The sequence below is a fragment of the Lotus japonicus genome, chromosome 2 (assembly GCF_012489685.1).
Source record: "Lotus japonicus ecotype B-129 chromosome 2, LjGifu_v1.2".
Classification (NCBI taxonomy): domain Eukaryota; kingdom Viridiplantae; phylum Streptophyta; class Magnoliopsida; order Fabales; family Fabaceae; genus Lotus; species Lotus japonicus.
In genome coordinates this window covers 81,032,455-81,054,774 of record NC_080042.1, presented here as the reverse complement: position 1 = coordinate 81,054,774, position 22,320 = coordinate 81,032,455, and the positions used below count along the sequence as shown (strand labels likewise).

The 22,320-nt window shown below is 36.0% G+C and overlaps 3 protein-coding genes across 3 annotated transcripts; 1 reads left to right on the top strand and 2 right to left on the bottom strand.

The window, feature by feature from the left end:
* The first annotated feature begins 3,722 nt into the window (after nt 1-3,722).
* LOC130740154 (uncharacterized membrane protein At4g09580) lies at nt 3,723-6,725 on the top strand. The gene is made up of 4 exons (XM_057592662.1): nt 3,723-4,062; nt 5,298-5,568; nt 5,651-5,821; nt 6,171-6,725. The coding sequence occupies exons 1-4, from the start codon at nt 3,845-3,847 to the stop codon at nt 6,294-6,296; spliced, it is 786 nt and encodes a 261-aa protein (XP_057448645.1). The 5' UTR covers nt 3,723-3,844; the 3' UTR covers nt 6,297-6,725.
* Nucleotides 6,726-7,844: 1,119 nt separating this feature from the next.
* LOC130740153 (uncharacterized) lies at nt 7,845-12,635 on the bottom strand. Its single transcript, XM_057592660.1, has 6 exons — nt 11,748-12,635; nt 11,581-11,639; nt 11,182-11,251; nt 10,946-11,071; nt 10,717-10,845; nt 7,845-8,611 (listed from the first exon to the last, which is right to left on the bottom strand). Exons 1-6 carry the CDS (start codon nt 12,462-12,464, stop codon nt 8,150-8,152), a joined length of 1,563 nt encoding a protein of 520 aa, XP_057448643.1. The 5' UTR covers nt 12,465-12,635; the 3' UTR covers nt 7,845-8,149.
* Nucleotides 12,636-14,285: 1,650 nt separating this feature from the next.
* LOC130740152 (uncharacterized) lies at nt 14,286-15,662 on the bottom strand. Its single transcript, XM_057592659.1, has 3 exons — nt 15,085-15,662; nt 14,816-14,988; nt 14,286-14,678 (listed from the first exon to the last, which is right to left on the bottom strand). The coding sequence occupies exons 1-3, from the start codon at nt 15,604-15,606 to the stop codon at nt 14,561-14,563; spliced, it is 813 nt and encodes a 270-aa protein (XP_057448642.1). The 5' UTR covers nt 15,607-15,662; the 3' UTR covers nt 14,286-14,560.
* Between the last annotated feature and the right edge of the window lie 6,658 nt (nt 15,663-22,320).

The following is a 22,320-nucleotide window of genomic DNA, read 5'->3' as shown; positions in this document are numbered from 1 at the left end:
CATTTGCTCCAGGTTTGATGAATTTGACGCAGTTACAGTGATCGATCGATATAAAATAATTGAACAGATGTTGGGCCTGAATTCTTTGGAGTCCAAAGAAGAGCTAGAGAACAGTGAGTTATCAACTATGGGCCTCTAGCTTTTACAATATCAGACAAAAAAAAACCAAAAATATCACCATTCATGGATTTGGTGTTTCTAAGATGAGCAGTGGGCCAGTACTAGGCTTGCCCAAGAGAAAGCTTAGGCTAAAATTGGAATATTGAGTCTTTGACCAAAAACAAAAATGGAATATTGAGTCCGTTGGACGGAACAAAAACTAATGATTTTTAAAAAAAATTCCAATATAGTTGAATTCAAATGGGGTTTCATATTCGACCAAAAAAAAAATGTGGTTTCATACTTCACCAAATTAATAAAATGTTTCTACACATACACCTCCTTTATATTGCATCTAATTTCAGCTAACTTTCTCTTTGTGTATTTGTTTTTTACTATCACATCATCTATCATATATTATCTCTAACTCTCTATAGGTGTTGGTGGGCTTGAGCAATGAACCAATTTCTAAACTGGAATGGAGCGCATGGATTCAAATTTTCTAGCTCGTGTGTTTTCAGTTCAAGGTGGGTTTGGCCTATATATTAGATAGGATCATTTGCTTTATTGATTGCTTGGCGTGCGCTTCCTCCCTCGTGCTCATTGGCGCCTTTTGAGGAGGTGGAGAGGTTCAACCCTTTCTTTCCTGAGGGGGTGGAGGTTGGTTCTGCAGCCACTTGTTCTTCGATCTAGTGGGTGAGGGCTAAGAAAGTGGAGGATAGCTTTAATTTTATCTTGCCTTTGGCGAAAGTGCCTTAAGCTCGGGGAAGACCTAGAAAAGTGGATTGCGAGAGATGACTCACGCTCAGGGCCCTTATGAGTTGGCTCGAAGTTGGGGGTTCCCGAGAGTGGCTCTATAGTGGAGTGTGGTGAACAGTGTTGTTGGAGCCTCGGGGTGTGTTTACAAGGGCGAGACATGCTTTACTCACGGAGATACGCTGGGTTTGGTATATGATTATGCTCTGATGAGGTTGTCCCCCAATGCCTTGTGATCTTGGTTAGCTTTTGCATGTTGAATTAAGTGTGGGGGATCTTGTTTTTTCTTGGCCTGGAGGTAGTTTTTTTTTTACTCTCTTTTTATTTCACTTTTAGTTTTTGGGTGACGCAAGTGGTTCGGTATTTACATTTTGAACCTGGGTTGTTCCTTTTTGAGTTTATGTGACTTCTTCGTGGGCTTTTGGTTTTTCTGTGTTGTCGGGTTTCTTGAGTTCCCTTGTTGTGGACAGAATGACGATTTTTTTAGAATAAGAATTTTATTTTTAAAATTAATAAACCCATCTTGCACATGGAGTCATGGACATGGAACAAAATAAGAGAGCTCCACTCTTCTTGACACCAAACTGCACGTTAACATCACAATTCAATGGATTTAAATATGTGTTCATAAAAATTGAAAAAAATGATTATAAAAGGTTTAAAAGACACGGAGTTTCAACGTTGATTAGATGGCTTAAAGACACCAATTAGATAGGACGGAAACGATAGTGCACCTTCAATATTGGGTGCACATGCCACATGCCAATCCATTAACTATATGAAATACACAATCAGCAAAAGTATATACCACTATGTATAGATAAAAGAAATAGGTTACTGTCACTGTACACTTGCCATAAGCCCATAACTATCAAGTATCAACGCCAAACAATGACAATGATCAAAGAAAAGAAAACACCGCCATGCGTTAATGCTTTAGGATGCATACAAAAAGTAAAAAAAGGAAATATTCTATAGCCAATTCAATCAACCACCATGTGATTGCAGCATCAAACACACAAAAGAGGTTCTATTAATAAAAACACAACATCAGAAACTATTAACAAACAATAGTATATAGTAGCGATTATATTCAAGTGAAGTCCTTGGAAATTACCTCTTGACTTTTGACTTTGAAGAGAGGTACTCTTTTTTCTTCACTAGGTTTTCCCAATGGGATTTTTCTTAGTAAGATTTTAACGAAATCTCTTTTTTTAAGTCTTTTTCTATGGAGGGGGTGGGTAGGTTTAGTAGTACAAGAATACTTAAGCCTTGTCTTTTTAGATGCAGTTACATTTCGTCTTTGTTTTTTCTCTCTTTGTTTCCTATTTGTATTGGATTGAAGTACCCATTGTACTTCACTTCAATAAATTTTTTGCCTATCAAAAAAACATGATGAAAGCAGATTAAACAGGGTACTACAATTATACACATGTCAACAGAAGTTTGAGGATCTCGTTAATTATTTATACTCCTTCTGAAGCTCTTGGTTAAGTTGCTGCACGCTGACATTCAATTCAAGTTCCGCAACCCCTCAATCTAGCTTTACTCATTCTTTTCTCCCTGAAAATATTACTATCAAATAGCAGCAATGGAGAAAGAGGTGAATTACGTGGCGTGTAGCAGGAAAAGGGCACATCACAAGCTAGCTAATGCCGCATTTAATTGGTCTTTCATTTGGCAATGATTAACTTCTTCTTTCCCTTCACAACTATTGCGTGTGTTACGTTTACGTACCTTTCTGCCACTTCAGCTTACATTTTTATAGGAAAATGTTTTCTTCACATCTCATTTTAAGGTAGAAGGAGGTGGAGGAGAAGAGAGATAGGAAGAAAAGAAAAAGTATGAGAGAGAAAGTATGAGATGTGATATATGATAAGAGGAGAGAGGTAGAAACAAAAATAGGTGAAAATGAAGTGTTTAAAAGATGAGGTGTGTATATATCATTACTCATTTTTATATCTTCAATAAACCAAATAAATAAAACGTGACCGAAACGGCTGAGAATTAAAGTCGTTTTAAGGGACCCGCGTTATCTTCAATCAGATTTTTGCCCAATGAAAGAGAAAGAAAATAAATAAAAAATGTATATTTTTTTAAGAAAAATGATTCGTAACTTTGATTGTTTTGAAGCACAATTGCACACTACACCCTACTGTCACTATTATGAGCAAAATTTAATTTTTTAGGTTCATTTAATAAATTATGTATGTGGTCATTATAATGGTCATATACATCATTTATTGAATTAATCTAAAAAATTAACTTTTGCTTATAATAATGACCAAAGGGTGTATTCTTTTTGAAACGTAGAGACTAGAGATTATCGAATAGTAATCTATCTTAACAAAGTTTTAACCTTAATGACAACCATCAAATTGATTTTCACATGTTTAAAAAACGTTCAAATGAATTTATCAAGTTTTATGGGTAAATACAAATTAGTATGTTTTTCTGTTCAGTCAAAATAAACATAATTTCACATATATCAAAATTTGGAAATGTAACTACTATATTAAAATTTCTTAACGTAACTACTATATTAAGTTTAATTTGTTCTATATTGCTTTTTAAAAAATGAATCTTATTGTGATTTATATTAAGTTCAACAGAAATTTATGCATAAGCCATTTTAATTTTGTAAATATCATTTGAAAAATTCAAAAAAGTTGTTACATGAAAAATTCATGTTAATAATTAGTGAGTACTACTACTTTTCAATTTAATAATGTAAAATCTGTTCATTCAAAAACTTGTTATACAAAACCTTAAAAAGATAACATAAAAGAAAAAAAAAACAGTTTTCTCGGAAAAAGATCCTTAAATTTGTTTGCACATGATATATATACACAAACACACACACCACCAAACAGGAAAAAAGTGGAATATTCTCTTGTTTCTGAAAATCATTCGTTTCTCTCTTCTTCCTTCTCCCCCCCAAGATAAGGAAGACAAGAGAGAAAGCCATTTCCTCCACAACCAAACAGACATGGAAAACCAGGTTCAAACCAATGGTGCCGTCGTGCCTGAGCCTGCACCTGCACCTGCGCCGGCCAAGTTTCCCTTGAGCTATTGGGAAGCCGCGGTGGCTTCAACGGTGGCGGTTGGCTTCCTCAGCAGCATTCTCTGTGTTTACCTCACCATGCCCGATTCCGATTACAGCTTCCTCAAGTTCCCTCACACCCTCGAAGATCTCAAACTCCTTAGGTAACGTTGCTTCCAACCACAACCTTTACCAATTACCCTGCACAAACGTATTAACTTGTTGTTCCTCCATTTAATTTTATTGGTTAATCAATTTCATGATGATTAATTTGTTGCTTACGTGATTGTTTTTTCGGTGAAATGAAACTTCTGATTGGTATTATTTGTTGTTGTTCTGGTGAATGAATTGGAACCAGAACCATTGTTTTTGTCAGATAAGGAATAAAACCTGGATCTGAGAATGCAAATACATGTGAAATGTGGTGCAACAGGACAAATTTTGGAAAACCTTATCGCTTCAAAATTCTCTTTTGACCTCACTCTTCCAGATCTGAAAAGGTTATTTATGTGGGGGAGAGACCCAATTGCTTAAATGGAAAAGTGAAACTTAATTTTGTTATGCTGCATAGGTGCTAATCTGCTATTGTAGTTAGTTGGGAGTTATGCTTTGAGGCAATAAGATGGCATCTTTGCTTGCAACTTGCTAGCATATATTAGTTGGAGGCAACCTTGTTATTTTAGAATTGGTTTCAGCTCCATAATCAATTATGTTGGAAGCTAGGAATAGTAGCTTCTGAGTTGAACATAATCAATTTTGAGATTTTACAATTGAATTTCACAACATTACCCTACAAAATCCACTTTCCTCATGAAGGTATCCAAGCATTTATCACATCATTTTCAACGCTCGTTTATTATGGTCAGTTGTACTAAAATCAATTATATCAAAATCATTTTGGACAATGATACTCCAAACACACTTATGTCAGTATTGTTATTGCTCCATTGTTCTTGACTTGCTACTTTATGCATAATGTACATAAGGCACATATTTTGCATCAAGGAATTATTAGGCTTCAACAAAGGAGCTCATCATCCTTGTTACTCACCATAGAGTTCTCATGGCCATACGCCAATACCACAGCTCATATGCATATTTAGTTGGCCTTGGAAAGATAAGGGATGCCTGTATATGACTTAATGTTGTTAAATGGAGAAGAAAATAGCATGACACAAAACCTTAAACTTCTGACCAGATCTAACAAAAATTTGATCTATTATGTTTTGGTACCGTCCATAGACAATACTTATCATTTCAATGCATGGGTAAAATTTCTGCTTTCAATTTATGATTGTGCTTTATATAGAAAGGGAATGTATTTGATACTGAATGTAGAATGTGAAGTTGAAATTATGAATTCTGCAACACTTTATCTATCTTTTGTTCATTTTTGTAGAGATAACCTTGAGACTTATACAAGTGACTACACTGCTCAAGTCTTGGTGGGATACTGCGTGGTTTATATTTTCATGCAGACTTTCATGATTCCAGGGACTGTTTTCATGTCATTGCTTGCTGGAGCACTCTTTGGAGTCTTTAAAGGCGTGGCTCTGGTTGTATTCAATGCAACCGCTGGAGCTTCTTCATGCTTCTTCCTGTCAAAAGTCGTTGGACGTCCTCTTCTCTCAACTCTCTGGCCAGACAAGTTGCTATTCTTCCAAAACCAGGTTTGTTTCAACTTCCATTCCCCTGTACATTGGGTTTAATCCAATCTGCACATGGAAATATATTTCTACTTTAAACTTGCAGGTGGCAAAAAGAAGGAAGGGTTTGTTGAACTACATGCTTTTCCTGAGGCTGACTCCAACCCTGCCAAACACATTTATTAATTTTGCTTCACCGGTCGTAAACGTGCCCTATCATATTTTCTTCATTGCAACTGTTATTGGACTCATACCTGCTGCTTATGTCACTGTCAGGGTATGTGTCTGTCAATAATTTATTTTTTCGGTACTTTGGTTTTTTGCTAATTTTGAGATGTTAAAGGATACTCGAAATTTAAGTCAACCACATTCAATGTTATCCCATGTTACCAACAAAGTAATACTTTCAATTTGAAACTGAAATGTAGTTCACATTTATGTTTAGGTTCCTCTCCCCTTTGTTAGAATTCTCAACACCCTTCCCTTCTGAAAAGAGTCCTAAAGAATTACACATTTTGATTGTGGTTTTTTATCTTTTGAATTATTGAACTATATTAAACAGAACACAAGAATTTAAAATGCTATTGTTGTGCTTGTGTTAATGATTTCCTTGATTTCTCTTGCAGGCTGGGTTAGCTCTTGGAGAGTTAAAATCCGTTGGGGATCTCTATGATTTCAACTCAGTTGCTACTTTGTGCCTTATAGGTGTTGTTTCAATTACACCCACACTTATAAGCAAGAAGGAGTCATAGCCTTTCAGAAGCCATGAATCTTGTGTATGAAGCCCTTGTTCTCCTGACACCTAATACTGGTTCAGTTACTTCAGCATTTGTACAGACAGATCTCCACAATTTTAATGCGGTTCTCCGCTAATGATTTTATTGCGAAGTGCTGCAGAATCATGTCTTTGATGATGGGTTATATGCCAGTGGAAAGAAACGGCATTTGGAAGAATCAGTTATGTACATTGTTCATAAGCTGCTATGTATGTATAGAAAAACATACGCTTATTGATTAGTAGTTACTTTGTCATGTTTTTTCCATGCACAATAATTTAGTTAAAATGTCTTCCTGGTTTTTCCTACCTAGTTTGTCCATCAGTTATGGCATGTTCATTGTACAATTGTCTGCTGGGTACAATATTATATCTATCGAATTAATTTAAATCAGCAGGTTTGATATGGATTCCAGGCATGTATCAGAATAAAGGATGACATTAAAGAAAATTACTGAGTAAATTAAAGAATGAATGTAAAATGTGAATAATGTCACTGAGATTTTTATAAACTAAAACATGCCTCCCAACCTCTTTGTTGACAAATGGATGACAAGGATTACATCACTCCAATTCACTGTTAAATTAAATTATTCGCCAGAATTAATTTATGATAAACAAACCAATTTCGGTCTTGATCTGGTTTTAAACCCGGGAACTGTTGGTGGGAGAGACATTTTCCAGACGAACAAACCACTCAGAATCTTGATCTTCATACTTGCTTCATCTTATCATTATTCAAAATTTCCACTTATAGTTATTCCTAAAGTCTAGATTAGAGCCTTTTTGAGATGGATCATGGACAAACATGAAACATGGTGCAGGAGATACTGGGACTAAGTTGTAAGGTGAGCCAGAAGGTGTTTGATCCTGCATCCGAAACAACTACAATCGCTTTCAACTCTTTGAAACGTGATATGTTGATGTTTGGATAAAATCACTGAATAGATTCATGAGGGGTAAATCAAGTCCAGCTCCTGCGTGAGAGTTGGAACATGCATTGCATTGTTTGTTTGCTGAACTTGTTACTTGTACTGGTAGCTTGAGGTAGAGAGAAATGTCTATGTATGTGACAAGTGTTTATGGAGCAGCACTTTGAGCAGCACTGCAATAGCAAGAGGATTACGACAAAACCCTATTCCCCAAGCTTCTGCTTGAATGGATTTCCTGGATTTCTACGTCCACATTTCCGTCAACATCTCTGGAGTATGGACACACCAGATCCACATTTACTTCTCTTTCTGCTCTGCTCCACAGAGACAAAGCCCTAGATCTATGGCTTTAACTGAATGCAAAAGAACAAAATTGCAATTTTCTCAACTTTTACAACTCTGATTGATTAAAAACTGAACCCAATATTAAAATACTAATATATCCAACATGGTCAACAACAGGTGGATCATCAGATCAAATAGATTTTGCCCAACTTCAATGCCTGGCACAGCAAATAAAGCAAATACACTGTAAAAAAAATTAAGCATAATTTAAGGAGCAAAAGTAAATGCCCCATTACCATAGAATGGAATTTAAATATTAACACACCCATATTTATATAAAATGAGCTAATGTTACACATCAAATTTAAAATAAACTGACGAGGGCAATAATTCTATAATGTAAAAGAAAATTAAAATGTAAAGAGTACATTTGCATCCATCTGTCTACTGATTTCTGAACTCTTGGTTGCACCTTTAAGTCCACAGTGAGGTTATGAACTGAGAAGATTGGTGAAATCTCCCACTACCTTAAAATCATCAGTGTAGATAAATTCTTTTTGAGCTATGAATTTCAATAAGAGATAATCTAACCCCTGATACCATTAGAAACAAGCTACTTGTTCTTTTTCTTAGCTCGTAGGGAGCTGTCTGGAGTACGACTATCAAGCTTGCGTTTCGTCCCTGCTTGTTTAGGTGGACCATCCTCCTTCGCAAAATTTGGTTTAGCCCTTCTGGCAGCTACTGATGGTCTTTTCGTCTTGCGCACTTTTGGTTTCTCTCCTCCAGGAGTTTTCTTGTGGGCTGTTGGCTTGGTTGCACGCAGACCCTGATAAGATGGTTTCTTGTCTGGCTTGGTAATACTGATTGAAGGAGACCTTGAAGCCACAGGCTTCTTCGCAGGCGTACTAGGAGCTTGTGCTGGTGATGAGTTCGGCCTTTTAGATGGGGTCTCCAGCCTTTTAGATGGGGTATTCAGCCTTTTAGATGGGGTAGCATCTGCTTTGGCATGACTAAGTCTCAACTCCCGGTCTCGAAGCTTCAAGTACCGTCTTTTAACAGCAAAATTAGCAGCTTCCTGCATTTACAGGACACAGAAGTGTTAACGTTCTTTATGCCAATTTTTGCATACCATGACTTTTGATATAACAACACAAACTAACAGGTCTCAAATAATATCGAGCCATCAACTAATAGGAATATCCATACGACCTACCCCAAGAGGAATTGTGGAAACCAAAAAACAAGTAATTGCTTAAAACAAAGCAAAGCGATCACAAGGCAGCAATTAACATATCCTACGGCCTAACCCCAGAATGCTGCCCGTGTAAAACATCTCCTTTCTAACTTACTCCATTTAGTAACTTTTTACGAACATTGAATTTCAATACATCCATTGGATTAAAATTTCTCATTAAATAGATCAAGTGTACAAAAGTTCATATAACTTCAAAACTAACTGACATTTCACCAATCAAATTGAGTTTAACGTATAATATACTACTTAAAATGCAAGCCTTGCTGGTTAACTTAAAAAGCCTTACTTTTCATTTAAAACTTGCTATCGATAAAGCCTTAAAGCATTTGCCTTAAAGCATTTGATGAAAGCAGAACATTAAATGCATTGGTAATTAATTGTTTGAATCTTTAAAATATCCTCCTTAAAGTAAATATTAGAATACACCTATCAATATCTGATTTATCTAAGATTTGATGTGTGGGGATAACATATTAATATCACAATTTCATATAACCACCAAGTTGATCTAACTCAACCACAGGTCTTAGGTTGTATCCTAGTATGTAGCTTCATTGAATATTTGGAGAGTTTCGCTGCTCATAGTAGTCCTCCCGATTCAAGCAGGATTGCCTCCAACAAAGGACACATATGGTCTATAAAATATCACATTTCCATATTTTACAAAAAAAATTCAAGCAAAGTAGGTCCGCACCCATGTGTACGTGTCCAGGTGAGACAAGCTAATATTGACTTTATAACTAGACATGGAGAGTCAAGATTATTTTAATGTTGACCATCCATTATAAGTGTAAGGTCAAGTTTATCTACTCAACTGACTCTCACATGATACATTTCCTCATTTCCTGTATATATGCATAGGGAGGTGGGTGGTTGTGTGTGTGTCAGTCAAGTTTTTCTCATATAATTGTTCTTTTCTATTACAGTCAAGTTTTTAACAACTAGAGTAGGAATTTTAAATGGTACAGCACTGGTGAGCAGGAAAATGTCCACAAAACTTAAGAAAAACCTTCCATATATTGACACTTTTTATCTCTAACGAGTATCTTTCAGCGGAGACAATCCTGTTTAAGCTAGAACATCCACATCCTAATAGAGCACCTAGCTCTCGCAGCGGGAGTTTTTCTACATACAAGATTCAAACATGAGACCTTGCTTAAGGGGAATCAGGGATGTATCGCTTGAACCAACCACTTTTTGTCCATGTGTTGGTACTTTGTTAGATAGAAAGGGTTTTCCTAAAATAAAAATTCATCTAGCAACCAAAAGATTAAAAATTGAAAAGGCTTCTTCATAAGACAAAGAGCTTCATTCATCGATCTAAAGCTCGAGTTCTGTTTTTTTTTCTATCTCGAATTTGAGGGAGCAAGGTTGTGGGCTGAAAGATATTGGTCTACAGAGGACCTGCATCAGGTTTCCAAATCAAGTGGACTTAACTTGCAAAATGCAGCTTAACTCAACTGTATCAACACTTTAGTGTTCAATAGTAACATACGTGTCTCTAACTACTTATGATCTTATTGAAAGAAGGTAAATTCTGCAGATGATATATATGTATATAGTTGCACAAAAGACCTACTACAGACTACAGTAAGTAGCCAATCCAAAATAAAGTTAACAAAACCAGAGCACAAGCAACTGCCCATTTCAATCCTTATATTCCAAATTATATCGCAAAAAGAATCTGCTTTTCAGGAATAGATAAAATGTAATTCCAAAAGTAACAGACAAATGAGATCGTTTTTAATGACAGTGAGGTCTCCACAGGCTTATCAACCACAGACAGCCCAATAGTTTCACCGCCATAAGGGAACGACATGATGGCATCGATTATAACATGTTCGAGTTTGAGCTAAAAAATGTAAAAGAGCATTCATTTAAAAATTATAAAAATGCATAACAAAACAGAAACCAAAAATGCATACCCTTGTTTTAAAGAGGACATAGGCAATACCCTTTCCAACATTAAGATGAGGATCACGAACCACTCTAACAGCTTCTATACTTGAAGATAGGTTGTGTATACCACAAAATAACTGATAAAGTTCTTCATCCTGCAGAAAAGGATCACATGTTAGATCCATTAGAAAAAATAGGAGCAGCAATGAAGAATTATTGTGACCTCAAACATAAAACTGTTGATTGGAAAGATACCTTCACATCAAATGGGAGGTTGCCCACAAAAACAGTTCTCTTATTATCATAAAGTGTAGCACTCTCACTTTTAAGTTTCTTGCGAGGTGGGCATGCCCTATCAACACGAATGTGGTTTCCTTCAACCTACAGCCAGATAATTAAACAGAAGTGTTAGCAAACTGTCATACACAATCCTTGACCAAAAATACATGGCGAGATTTGATCCAACCCAACTTAGAGGAACAAGGGCGTACCACAGTCATGTTGTGGGACAAAGAAGCCTGAGCAGCTTGTTCATCTTTGAAAACAATATATGCATTAACGCTGCAACGCAAAACATTTCTCAATTAGATATGTCAGAAAAGTTTCCCTTAAATTAAAATGCTTGTATTCTTCTCAGACTGTCTACAAGTCACTTAAAACTTTTGATAAAAAAAAAGTGATTTGCAAGATATAAAATACATGAATAGAGTATCCATAGCTCCCCTTGCAAAGCATCAAATCAGAACACTAATTTCTCAAAGCCTAAAACGCGCAAACTTTTCCTTAGTATTGAATCCATACGAACATATTAAAATGACAACTACAAAGTAACAGCATTCCCTACAAACAGGCAAGTTGCAGCTAGATAATTGTTCAATCAGACCCATTACCTATCAGCGGATTCATCAATTTTCTTCGCGAGTATAGCTCCCTTTCTAGGTTTTTTGGTCTGGTTCATCAAAAACATGAACAAACATGAAGTTAGCATAAAAAAACAAACATATAAACATAAATACACATTGAATCCTCTAAAACATTAAACATAAGGGGCACCTACATCTTGTAATGGAACAGAGCGAATCCTGACAGATTCCACCTCACCAAATTTCTTAAACTCAGTCATCAAAGTCTTCTTTTTCACCTTGAGAGGCAAATTCCCAACAAAAATGGTCCTCAAAAGCTTATCCTCATCATCAAAACCTTCCTTTGAAACCAACATATCAGCTGGATTATCCAACACCTTCCTCTTGCTTCCAACAGTTTTCTTCCCATGCCCTTCCCCTTCACCTCCCTCTCCACCCTCCACTATCCCATACTTCTTCTCCTCCCACTCTTTCTCAAGCTCCTCTCTCTTCCTCTTGTTCTTCCTCTCCCCCTCTTCTCCCTCCCCAATGGCTTTCACCTCCAAATCAAGATCTTCCCTTTCCCTTACCCTTACCCTTTCATCAGAGCCATGTTTCCTCTTCTTCTCCGACTTCTCCGAAGCTTCCATCACAATATCGGAATCAACGGCGGGGGTTTTCTCCTTTTTCCTCTTCCTCTTCTTCTCTTCGCCGTCGTTGATGGGGCTCTGAGTGTGATTGATTTCATCAGAAACAGGAGCAGGTTGCTGAGGCTTTCTCCGAAAGGGGTTGTTATCGGAAAACAGAGAAGCGGCGGTGCCGGCGCTCTCTTCCGCCGCGTTGCCAAATAGCGTGCTGAAAATACCGGCAGGGGGTGATACGGCGTCGTTTTGAGGGGTCTTGGAAGATTTCTTGGGTTTCCCTTTAGCCATTGCTGAGCTTGATTGAAGGAATGGGAAATTGATGAGGCAGTTGTTTCAACCAGAGACTGGTTTTTTTGCAGAAACCCTAGAATCCGTTTGAAGCTGAGAAGGAAGGAGGAGAGGGTTATCGACGGCTAGGGCGGGCCTAGGAAGCTTCAATTCAATCTCAAAATTTATTTTCACATCAAATCAAATATATACTAAATAAAATAAATGCTTAAACATTTTTATAATCCTAAAAATACAGCAAATGTTGTTTTTAGTATTGAAAAAATATTTTTTATTTTTAGATAAAAAAAATTATTTTGTCATCTTTCTTTTACGGTAATTATTATCTTCATATTCATCCTCTCCACCAAAACTCAAAAGCGCAAAACTAGGGGATTACTGATTTGGTAACAGGAAAGCATCCACGACATAAAAGTCAGCGACCAATTACCAACAAACGACATGAGGTCGACCAAACACTCCTAAAACCACGTTATGGCCAATAAAGTAAAATCAGACATCTCCCACCCTCCAAAGCAAACCATACGACCCTCGATCTTATCCTTCAACATCTACTATCGTGCATGCTTGAGATAGAGGATTACTATTATGGTAGTTGGGAAGACATCCTCAGGATAGCAAGCAGTTGTTCCCCGACTACGTGCTTTCTTGCTCCCCTCAAAGTGTCACTCATGAGAACTGTGGTGAATACGCCTGCAAAATAACCCGACTCACAAAAACGTCCCCCCAAAGTTAAGCACCATAACCCAGCCACAAAAAGCCCACAACTAACAAGTCCCTTCTTTCCTACTGCGATCTTCTCCACTTGACAATGAGCACTACAAAATTGATGTCATTTCAACGACCTCTCACACAAACCGAAAAGCCCATGCTCAATGCTTTCCCATTATTTATGTTCGATCAAGGGTCACTGTTCCTCTAACGAATGATTGGGCGCGAAGCTCAAAGCCCTAGCTACAATATGCAATCACACTGTCGTTCAATCAGATTACGAGTAAGAAGATACAACAACCCCCCAACTGGACCTCTGAGTTCCTAGACTCGTTCCTATAAAAGACTATACTTAGGAGATTTAAAGGTACACACGCGCGTTTCGCTTCATTCTTCGTCTTACTGCCAACTCCTTAGTTCTAAATTGGGCGTTGAAGTTTGTTCACAAGTACTTGGGGTGCAGTTCTTTGACAATGCTATGGATTCCTTGTCTCGAGACGCCCCAAACCATGGGAATCATGTCGTCTTCCCCTTGAATAAACACTATCAGAGTAATTTGACCAGATTCGTCCAATTACATATATTTTTCTTAAAGGTACGTATGATCTTGCAATCACCTAATTTACTGTAGTTGTGGTAGCATGTTTCTTGTTCAGATTTGGAAAAGGTAGGTCGTGATTGAATTGCAATTATTTGATATTTGATAAGCAAGTTTCTGTCTCTATCTTTTTTTCTTGGGACAAACTGTCTCTATCTTTGACATTAGCTGATTTTTAAAGCCTAAAAGCCCAATCAGTGTGTGTTTGAACTGGAATTTTAACAAAGGGCTAAGTGTGTATTTGTATACGTACGAGTTCTAAACAAATTCTCATTTCAATTCATATGTGAAGTTTCGTTCAAGTGGAAACTAAGTCCATTTTCACTGGCATCGACAAAATCTACTAAGAGAGTTGTCATTAGTCTTTTGACAAGTTGAACATGTTGAAACCAACAGGCATCGACAAAACCAGTCTCGTATGTGCAGATCACACAAGATGATTGTAATATCTATATAAATTATGATATGATTTTATTGTTTTAATTGATTATATGTGCAGATCACACAATAGATTCATGCAAAAATTGTTCATAACTCTTTAGCTTTAATTAATATGATACATGTTAAGTTACAAGGTACAAGCCAGCAGAAGGAACAAGTAGAAAAGAATAATTACAATTGACACAGATTTCGCTTTCAGTCTCTATTCTTGGATGCGGAGTTTCTTGGAGCTTCTAGTTAGACACATCAAACAAAACGACTCCATTATTGTTAACCTTCACATTCAATGTCAGTTAGAAATATAACATACAAGTGGCATTCTCACGCCCGTTAATCAAAATTCCTATTAACAAGCAGCGATCAGCTCTGCCGCCGATTCCTCCGCTTTCCCCTTCATTCCTCCGCCGTTAACCACCTCCTCCTCCGATTCCCACATGAAGTGTGCATTGGATCCCAGCACCGTGCTGAACAAAACAAACAAAAACTATTGTTAATCGCTATCAAACAATCAATTATTTCAAAAGCTTAAGTTGGTCGAGACTCTGATAACATATCAAACAATCAATTATCGCAAAAGCTTAAGCCGAGGACTAGAAATTACCAATCATCAGGAGCAACATGAATTGCCTGATCAAAGTAACATTGGGCTCTCTCTTGATCTCTCTCCATTTCCCAGATCAATTTCCCATACAACGAAAGAAGTTCGCCATCGCTAGGATTCGCTAGAATCGCTCTTCCGTAATATTCCTCTGCTTTCACCATATCATTCTCCACCTGCAATCGTCAAAATTTAAATCAATTACTACTAATTTTATTTAAATTCTCTCGAAATTAACATGCAATGGAAGATTCCGTAACAATTCAACTCACCTCGTGAAGAAATTTGCCGTAGTTTCTCAGCAAAAGCGCGTCGGTAGGGTTTGACTTCAACATTTCCTCATAATACGCGCCTATTTTAATCCTTTCACCGCCGTTCCCGCCGGTGACGGCATCGTTTCTGTAATCGCCTCCGTAGCCGGATCCACAACCTGATCCGAGATCCACCACCGGAATTCTGCTCTCCGGCCGGCGGTAAGCGGTGCTGTCCTCGTCGGTGAGGAATTCTTCTTCGTCTAGTATGATCGCCGGGAGAGACCGATTCAGATTCCGGCGAAGGCCGAAATTGTCACTACCGGAACGAATCAACGAGCCTTCGGAGAACGCTCTTTGGATCCCGCTCGCTGGCGTGTCGCGGCGGCCGTTGGAGCAGAAATGCAGTGAAAGCCTCGGCGATAGAGGGTGGTTCTTATCGCCGGCGAGAGAGGCTTGGCGCGAGAGAGAGAACCGGGTTGAACCCGGAAGGAGAGGTTTCTGGACCGGGAACGAACCGGTTCGGATGAGAGAAGTTCCCATAGCTTAGATTTTATGGGTTTGGACTTTGGACTGGTTAAGTTTACACTGCTTTGAAAGAGTTCAAAGGATGTGTTTATATAGGGTGTGATGCTGGGTGCGCGATTGCATTTCAGCGTTGAATCTGCACCGTTGCTTGCGCTGAAAGGGTTGACCTAGGGAGGTACTTGATCACGACACGTGTTGAGATGCACGTGCATTCCCGTGGGTGCAGTAGGGGACTAGGGGTCATTCATTCATCTATCACTGTATTCATTTTTTTTTTTCAAATGGAAGATGAATGTTTTACGTAACGTATGGATTCCAAATTTTTCTTTTTAGTATACGAATTTAAGAATTAAGAGTGTTTTTTTTTAAAACAAGAGACAAATAAACTTAGAGCCTGTTCGAGCATTATGGATAACAGAATTAAAATGATGTTTAGAATTTGTTTTTAATTTTATTTAAGAAAATAAAAAATAACATTGATAATGGGAAATGATTGATAGTGTTAATAACAAATGATATTTTGAAATGAGGTTGTATAAGGTACTTCAAGGTAAATTATTATAGCCGCCCAATAATATTCGGGCAATTTAGACAAGCCCGTTTCAAAATTATTATAACTGCTCAGCGTAGTTAGTAAATAATTGAGTTTTTTAAATATGTGGTCTAAGGTTTAATTCCTATGTGATATTGTGTATGATGAAATGATTTGTTGATAGGTGTATACAATATATTCACTTAAATGATAATCTCCGAATTTCAATCAAAAGAATTAGTCTGATAGTTATAAACCTACAGTAATGATAAATTGAGAAAATAAAATTCAAGGAGTGTGAGGGCTGACTTCTCTTTGGAAGGGAGGTGATCAACCAATGCAATCACATGAGATACGTGAACCGTACCTGTTCAAGTGTAGATGGTAAGCAACGTTGATAAAAAAGTCGCATAATCAAGTGCTAGAAGAGTCACACATTCAGATTTGAAGAATGCATTATTGTTAGAAAGACCTTACTACCTTAGAAGCCTTTTTCACTTTTTTGGTATGTTTGGTTGGAGGAAAAGGAAAGAAAAGGGAAAGAAAACACGGAAATCGATGAGTGAATTTGGACACCTTAGTCCAAATTCACTCATCGATTTCCGTGTTTTCTTTCCCTTTCCTTTCTTTTCCCTCCAACCAAACGAAGCCTTTAAGTCGTGATTGGGGCAAGTAAGGTAGAATTGTCAATGAAGTTCTAAGTAGTACTAGAAAGCAAATTAAATATAGTTTGTACTAAGCAACCCCTTATTTAGTGGAATGGAATATGTAAAATACATACAATTTTAAGGTATATTTTCTAACATGCCAAATTTACAAATTTACGTGAGAGTTATTGAATTATATAAATCTTATATTAAATTTGGCATTTTCTGTGGTACAAGTAAAAAAGTTATGGGTTAAGTACATGAGTGACATGTACCAGTAGGAAAATTACACTTGGATTTATTGATTAATAATTTTAAGAACTTCTTGAAACTTTGAATCAACCCTGTAGGTTTATTGTAATTATAAACTAACCCCAAAACCCACACTTTACCCTTTCCATCTCTTTCTCCTTCATTCCAGAAATCAATAGATCTCAAAATTCAAATCTTAAGATTCTGAAGTTACAAGAAAGCTTTGAACCCTAAGCTTCATGGCCGTAACACAAACCACCCGTAAATTCTTTCTCAACCCACCCCCTTCTCAACAATCTATTTCAGATTTGAGGGTGGAATCGCCGACGGCGGAGGGATAATGCGCATCTTCAAGCGCAGCCACGATCGTGCGCGGTGGTTGAGGATTGCGTGTGCGGGGTAACAAGTGAGTGTGAGAAAGAGGGAAGGGAGTGAAGAAGAAAGGGACAACAACAAAGATCTGATTTGCATCCTCATCAGTCATGCATTATCTTTCCTCTCTTTTAATTTCATTGTGATCTAATCTTTCTACGTTTTGGGATTTGTGGGTGGGTGGGTTATGTTTTTTTTTTTTTTGGATCTGAGGTGGGTGGGTTATAGTTAACATGTTTTCTTTTTCTTTTTCATTCCCATTTTTTCCCAACTTTCTGGAAATTTTTTGAAGAACATATGAAGATGATGGAATATGGTGTATGAAGAAGATAAAGTAGTGCATGAATGTTTCTGAATTTTCTAGAAGCCATTAGATTTTTGACGGAAAAAACGATGAAGAGGAGATAATGTGTGAGACTGAAAATGCTAATAAAATTCTTCAGGGACTCTTTTGCACACTTCAAATTTGTAAGAACCAAAAGTGGTTTTAAGCCTTATTAAAAATTCAGGTGTGGTCATTATGTAAATATTTTAAAAAAATCTAGTCAGCACTTATCATATTAAGTGTTCATACATTATTGATACATCTCACTCCTGTAGTCTACACTCACTTGAATTTATGGGCACCCAAGTATGCACCATTAAATTTGATCAAAACTTAATAAATAAATTAAAAAGTTATACTAGGAGAAGTATATTAATGAAATTAAATATTGGTTCCCCCTTTTTTTTTGAAGGTAATATTGGTTTCCCATACTAACAAAAAGATGCCGTTCATAGTGGTTAAAAATGATTATTTGAACTCATTAAATCGAAATATTTTATTCTCAAAAGATGTGTCTCTTTGAGTTTTGAGGACAGCTTGATCGAATAAAATTATTTTAGTACAAAAGATACATATGGTCAAAAGTAATGCATTTATGCTATATTTGTCATATTGATTGTTGAGTTATATATATCTCTTTCAACCTAAAATATATCAATAAATGCCAAAATAAAAACTGCATGATGCAATGCACCTCCCATTGTTTAGCTTTCTCTGAAATCCTTAAATTCTCAAGTTGTATAGTTTTGTCTTAAAAAAAGTAATGCATATCTTGATCTGTCTGTCTTATATATGACAAATAGATAATGCGTACAAAAAACATTTTTGTTAAAAAAATAGATTTTGATATTTTAATTTATATATTAATTCGAATTCAATACAATATATATATATATAATATTAGAATATATATATATATATCACAAAAAAGAAACTATATATATTGTACCAAATTAAGGTTCAATCCCTCCTCTAACTCTGTTTGGTTCAACTGAGGGGAGGGGAGGGATTTTAATGAAGGGGAGGGGAGGGATTTTAATTCATATCATGTTTGGTTCATAGGAGGGGAGAGGAGGGGAAATAACTTATTTTTATTTGGTTGGGGGAGATATTTTACAATTAAATTATTTTTATACCCTTTTATACACCTATTTTTTAAAAGAGAAGAAAGTTATTTTCTAGGAAAGGTTAAACCAAACTTTGGGATACTTGTACCCAAAAAAAAAATAACTGATACAAATTCAAGAAGAAAGTGAAACAATATACAATCATTCAGGGTTCCACGCCTATTCATCTTTCCAGATTTTGATCGAATTTGGACAATTATAGTGCATACTGCAACAACGGGAAGAAATAGATCTTGAGAAACCCAGAAAGAAGGTGACGGTTTTGCAACGGAAGAGAAACGCAAGTCTGGATGAAGAGAAGTTTTTAGATAGATTTGGAATATTAATAATGTGTAGGGAGATTTTTGTCCAGAAAATAATTTCCCCTCAAATCCCCCTACTTTTGGAGGGGAGACAAAATTGGGTTATGAGGGGTTTTATCCCCTCCATTCCCCTCCCCTCCTCTCCTAAAAACTGAACCAAACATAATAAATTTTAAAAAACCCCTCCCCTTCCCTCCCCTCCCCTCCAATCCCCTCCAACCAAACATTATGTAAAAGACATAATCTGTACGGATAAATTGCTCCTCAAACAAACTTGTCATTAATGTTTGACAAAAAAAAACTTGTTATTAATGATTCGAGCGAGATTCATCGTATTGTACTATTTGTTGTGCAAGAGGGGTATTTTATTTTGAAAATAAATAAAATCCCATGGACTGGAACGTGGTAATGGTATGTACTATGTAGGAGTGTTTTCCTATGTCCTCCACTGGTTTTGTAAAGAAAATGGTTTTGCAAGAGATACAGACAAATTGAGTTGCAATTTGAAGATGTCACTTTCGAAAGCAGAGGAGGAGGATATGGTACAATAAACCAAGCTAAGGTTCATTCCCTTTCGTCTCCTTTGTCTTTTTCCGCAAATAATAGTATAATTTAAATATTACATCAATACTCAACATTTAAAAACATTACTACTATATTATACAGTCAGTGAAAAAAATACAGACCCATCTTTAATTACCATATGCACATGCAGTGCAGTGATGTGCATCGATCAGTTTACTTTGGAAAGTGAACCACAGCCCATGCGATGTCTCCACATTAGGGCAACACGTACTTGAGAGTTGAGGCCATGTGATCTCACATGACAGAAAAGCAGGTTTATTACATTTACTTAAAAAAATTATTTTTGACAAAAAAATTTATTATTTTTAATTTTATTTCTAATATTTAACAATGTCTAATTTGCATTTTGATAATCAGCGCGTGTTTTATCATTTTTTGTTAAAATTTATGAGTTATCCGTGTAAATAAAATATACACAGTTCTTCAATCGGAATGTTTAAGATCTGCAGATCTGCTTGATCTAACCACACTCACTGGTCCATAAATTGTAATTCAATATTAATACTAATTTTTTTTTATAAGAATTGGCTATCATTTTATATTGAGGAATAAAGTGATTTCGTTTTCAAAATTGTGACTAAAATGGAAGATGAGTAATGATACATACACACTTAAGTTTCTCTTCTATCTTATTTCCACATATTTTTTTTCCTATCTCTCTGCATTTCCTGTACATCACAAATCATATCATTCATTTCTCTCGCATTTCTACCTAATCTCTCAAGGTGGAGGTGGAATTAGTATGTTAAGTAAACATTATTCAGCTCGTATCTCCTTACCAGTTGAGCTAGGTGAGAGAGACGAGGATAAGAATAAGGATTTTTTTTTTGGTCAATAAGAATAAGGATATTGAACTTTGGGCTTTGTTATTATTAAATTTGGATTTTTTTTCAACTATAATTTGGGTTCTTGTAGGTGTTTTCAATGTTGGTGATTTAGGGCCTGTTTGGTTTGAGAAAATATTTTCTATTTTCATTTTCTATTTTCATTTTCTGAAAACACTTTTCATTTTCAAATTTTAAACATTTAAAAAACATGTTTGATTTGATTTCTTATTTTCTGTTTTCAGAAAATGAAAATGTTGGAAATATGTTTGGTTTAACCATTTTCAATTGAACTATATAATTTATATTTTATATTAAATTTATGAACAAACTTTAGATTATGAAAAATTTATGAATAAAATTTATAATGAAAACTATTGATATTAATGATTGATATACTTATAATATATTTTTTAAAAAATATTATTTAAAAATATACTGATTGAATTTAAATATGAAGAACATTTTTTAGTACAACGAAAAGATAAATGACACTCTTTAAAGATTAATCCTTGTATCTCTCTCACCCAACTCATATGTCTCATAACTCATATCACTTTAGCTATCATTCCATGACAAATATGAAGAACATGTATAAATATTTGCTCCCAATTTACATATAATATATATATATGTGTGTGTGGAATTTCAATAAGAAAAAGGAATTGAACTTATCAACATATGGAAAAAAAATTGAACTTAAAGTTAAGTATGCAGAGCATGGCATTTGTGTGGTGTACAAGATAGGGGCACGGATAAACATTGCATAAAGTTCCATTGACGTGTGCAAATAGAAGAAAGCTTCATTCTCGTTTGAAAAGCTTCGTGATGTTGCAGAAGAAAAAGAAAATCCATTGACGTCTTAAAAATGGAACGCAGTAAGAGGAGACTCATTCCATTGAAGTCTGAAGATTAAAGAAATAAATCTGGAAAGATATTGATCCACATCAAAATAGAATGACACTCGAAGGAAGAAATTAGCACCACTGCACAGATTAAAGCATTCACCGATTGCAAATACCCAGAGAAAGTGAGGACGGTGAACTTTGGCGGTTGGCAAATGAGACACACAATGCATTGAAACCAGGAAAGAGTATCGGGTCAGGCAAATGAGTCACACATCGAGTGAAATAAAAAAGAAGAAGAATGTATTAAAAATTACAAACATGCCACCGCGTTTTAACTGTTTCATTTTCATTTTCAACGAAAACACGGAAACGACTTTTTTTTATTTTCAATTTTGGGCTTATTTTTGAAAACGTTTCCGGAGAAAATATTCTCAAAAATTTAAACAAACGTGTTTTTAGCCCTATTTTCTATTTTCAGTGAAAATGATAAAAGCAAAAAGAAGAAACCAATGTTTGTAGGTGTTTTCAATGTTGGTGATTTAGTTGGGCTAAGTTATTTGGGCTTCAGCCCAAGTTGTCTTCTTCTTTTTGGTCCTTTGCCCACCAGTCTCTACGGAGAAAAGAGATCTCAATTGACTAATCAGGCTCGGAATACAGTATAATGTCCTTATGATTTTGTTCCTTAATTTCTTTTCTATTATTAGACACAAAAAACTTTTTTCTATTCTTTTTCTGATTATAGTGGGAAGAAAAAAAAACATAACAAACAAACTAACCAACTACATCCTGGCAAAGCAAGGGGTAACTGCTATCCAGTCCCAATTCTCATTTGCAACAAGTTTTGCAAGCACATCAGCATCCTAGTTTTGCTCCCGATCGACATGAACTACAGTCACTCGCCAGTCCCCATCACTC

Coding starts and splice junctions, on each gene's coding strand:
- LOC130740153 (XM_057592660.1), bottom strand. CDS start 12,464: ATGGCTAAAGGGAAACCCAAGAAATCTTCCAAGACCCCTCAAAACGAC. Junction 11,072..11,181: donor TGTCCCACAACATGACTGTG/GTACGCCCTTGT, acceptor ATCTGGCTGTAG/GTTGAAGGAAACCACATTCG. Junction 8,612..10,716: donor ATGTCCTCTTTAAAACAAGG/GTATGCATTTTT, acceptor CTGTAAATGCAG/GAAGCTGCTAATTTTGCTGT.
- LOC130740154 (XM_057592662.1), top strand. CDS start 3,845: ATGGAAAACCAGGTTCAAACCAATGGTGCCGTCGTGCCTGAGCCTGCA. Junction 5,569..5,650: donor TGCTATTCTTCCAAAACCAG/GTTTGTTTCAAC, acceptor TTAAACTTGCAG/GTGGCAAAAAGAAGGAAGGG. Junction 5,822..6,170: donor CTGCTTATGTCACTGTCAGG/GTATGTGTCTGT, acceptor TTTCTCTTGCAG/GCTGGGTTAGCTCTTGGAGA.
- LOC130740152 (XM_057592659.1), bottom strand. CDS start 15,606: ATGGGAACTTCTCTCATCCGAACCGGTTCGTTCCCGGTCCAGAAACCT. Junction 14,989..15,084: donor ACGGCAAATTTCTTCACGAG/GTGAGTTGAATT, acceptor TGACGATTGCAG/GTGGAGAATGATATGGTGAA. Junction 14,679..14,815: donor CATGTTGCTCCTGATGATTG/GTAATTTCTAGT, acceptor TGTTTTGTTCAG/CACGGTGCTGGGATCCAATG.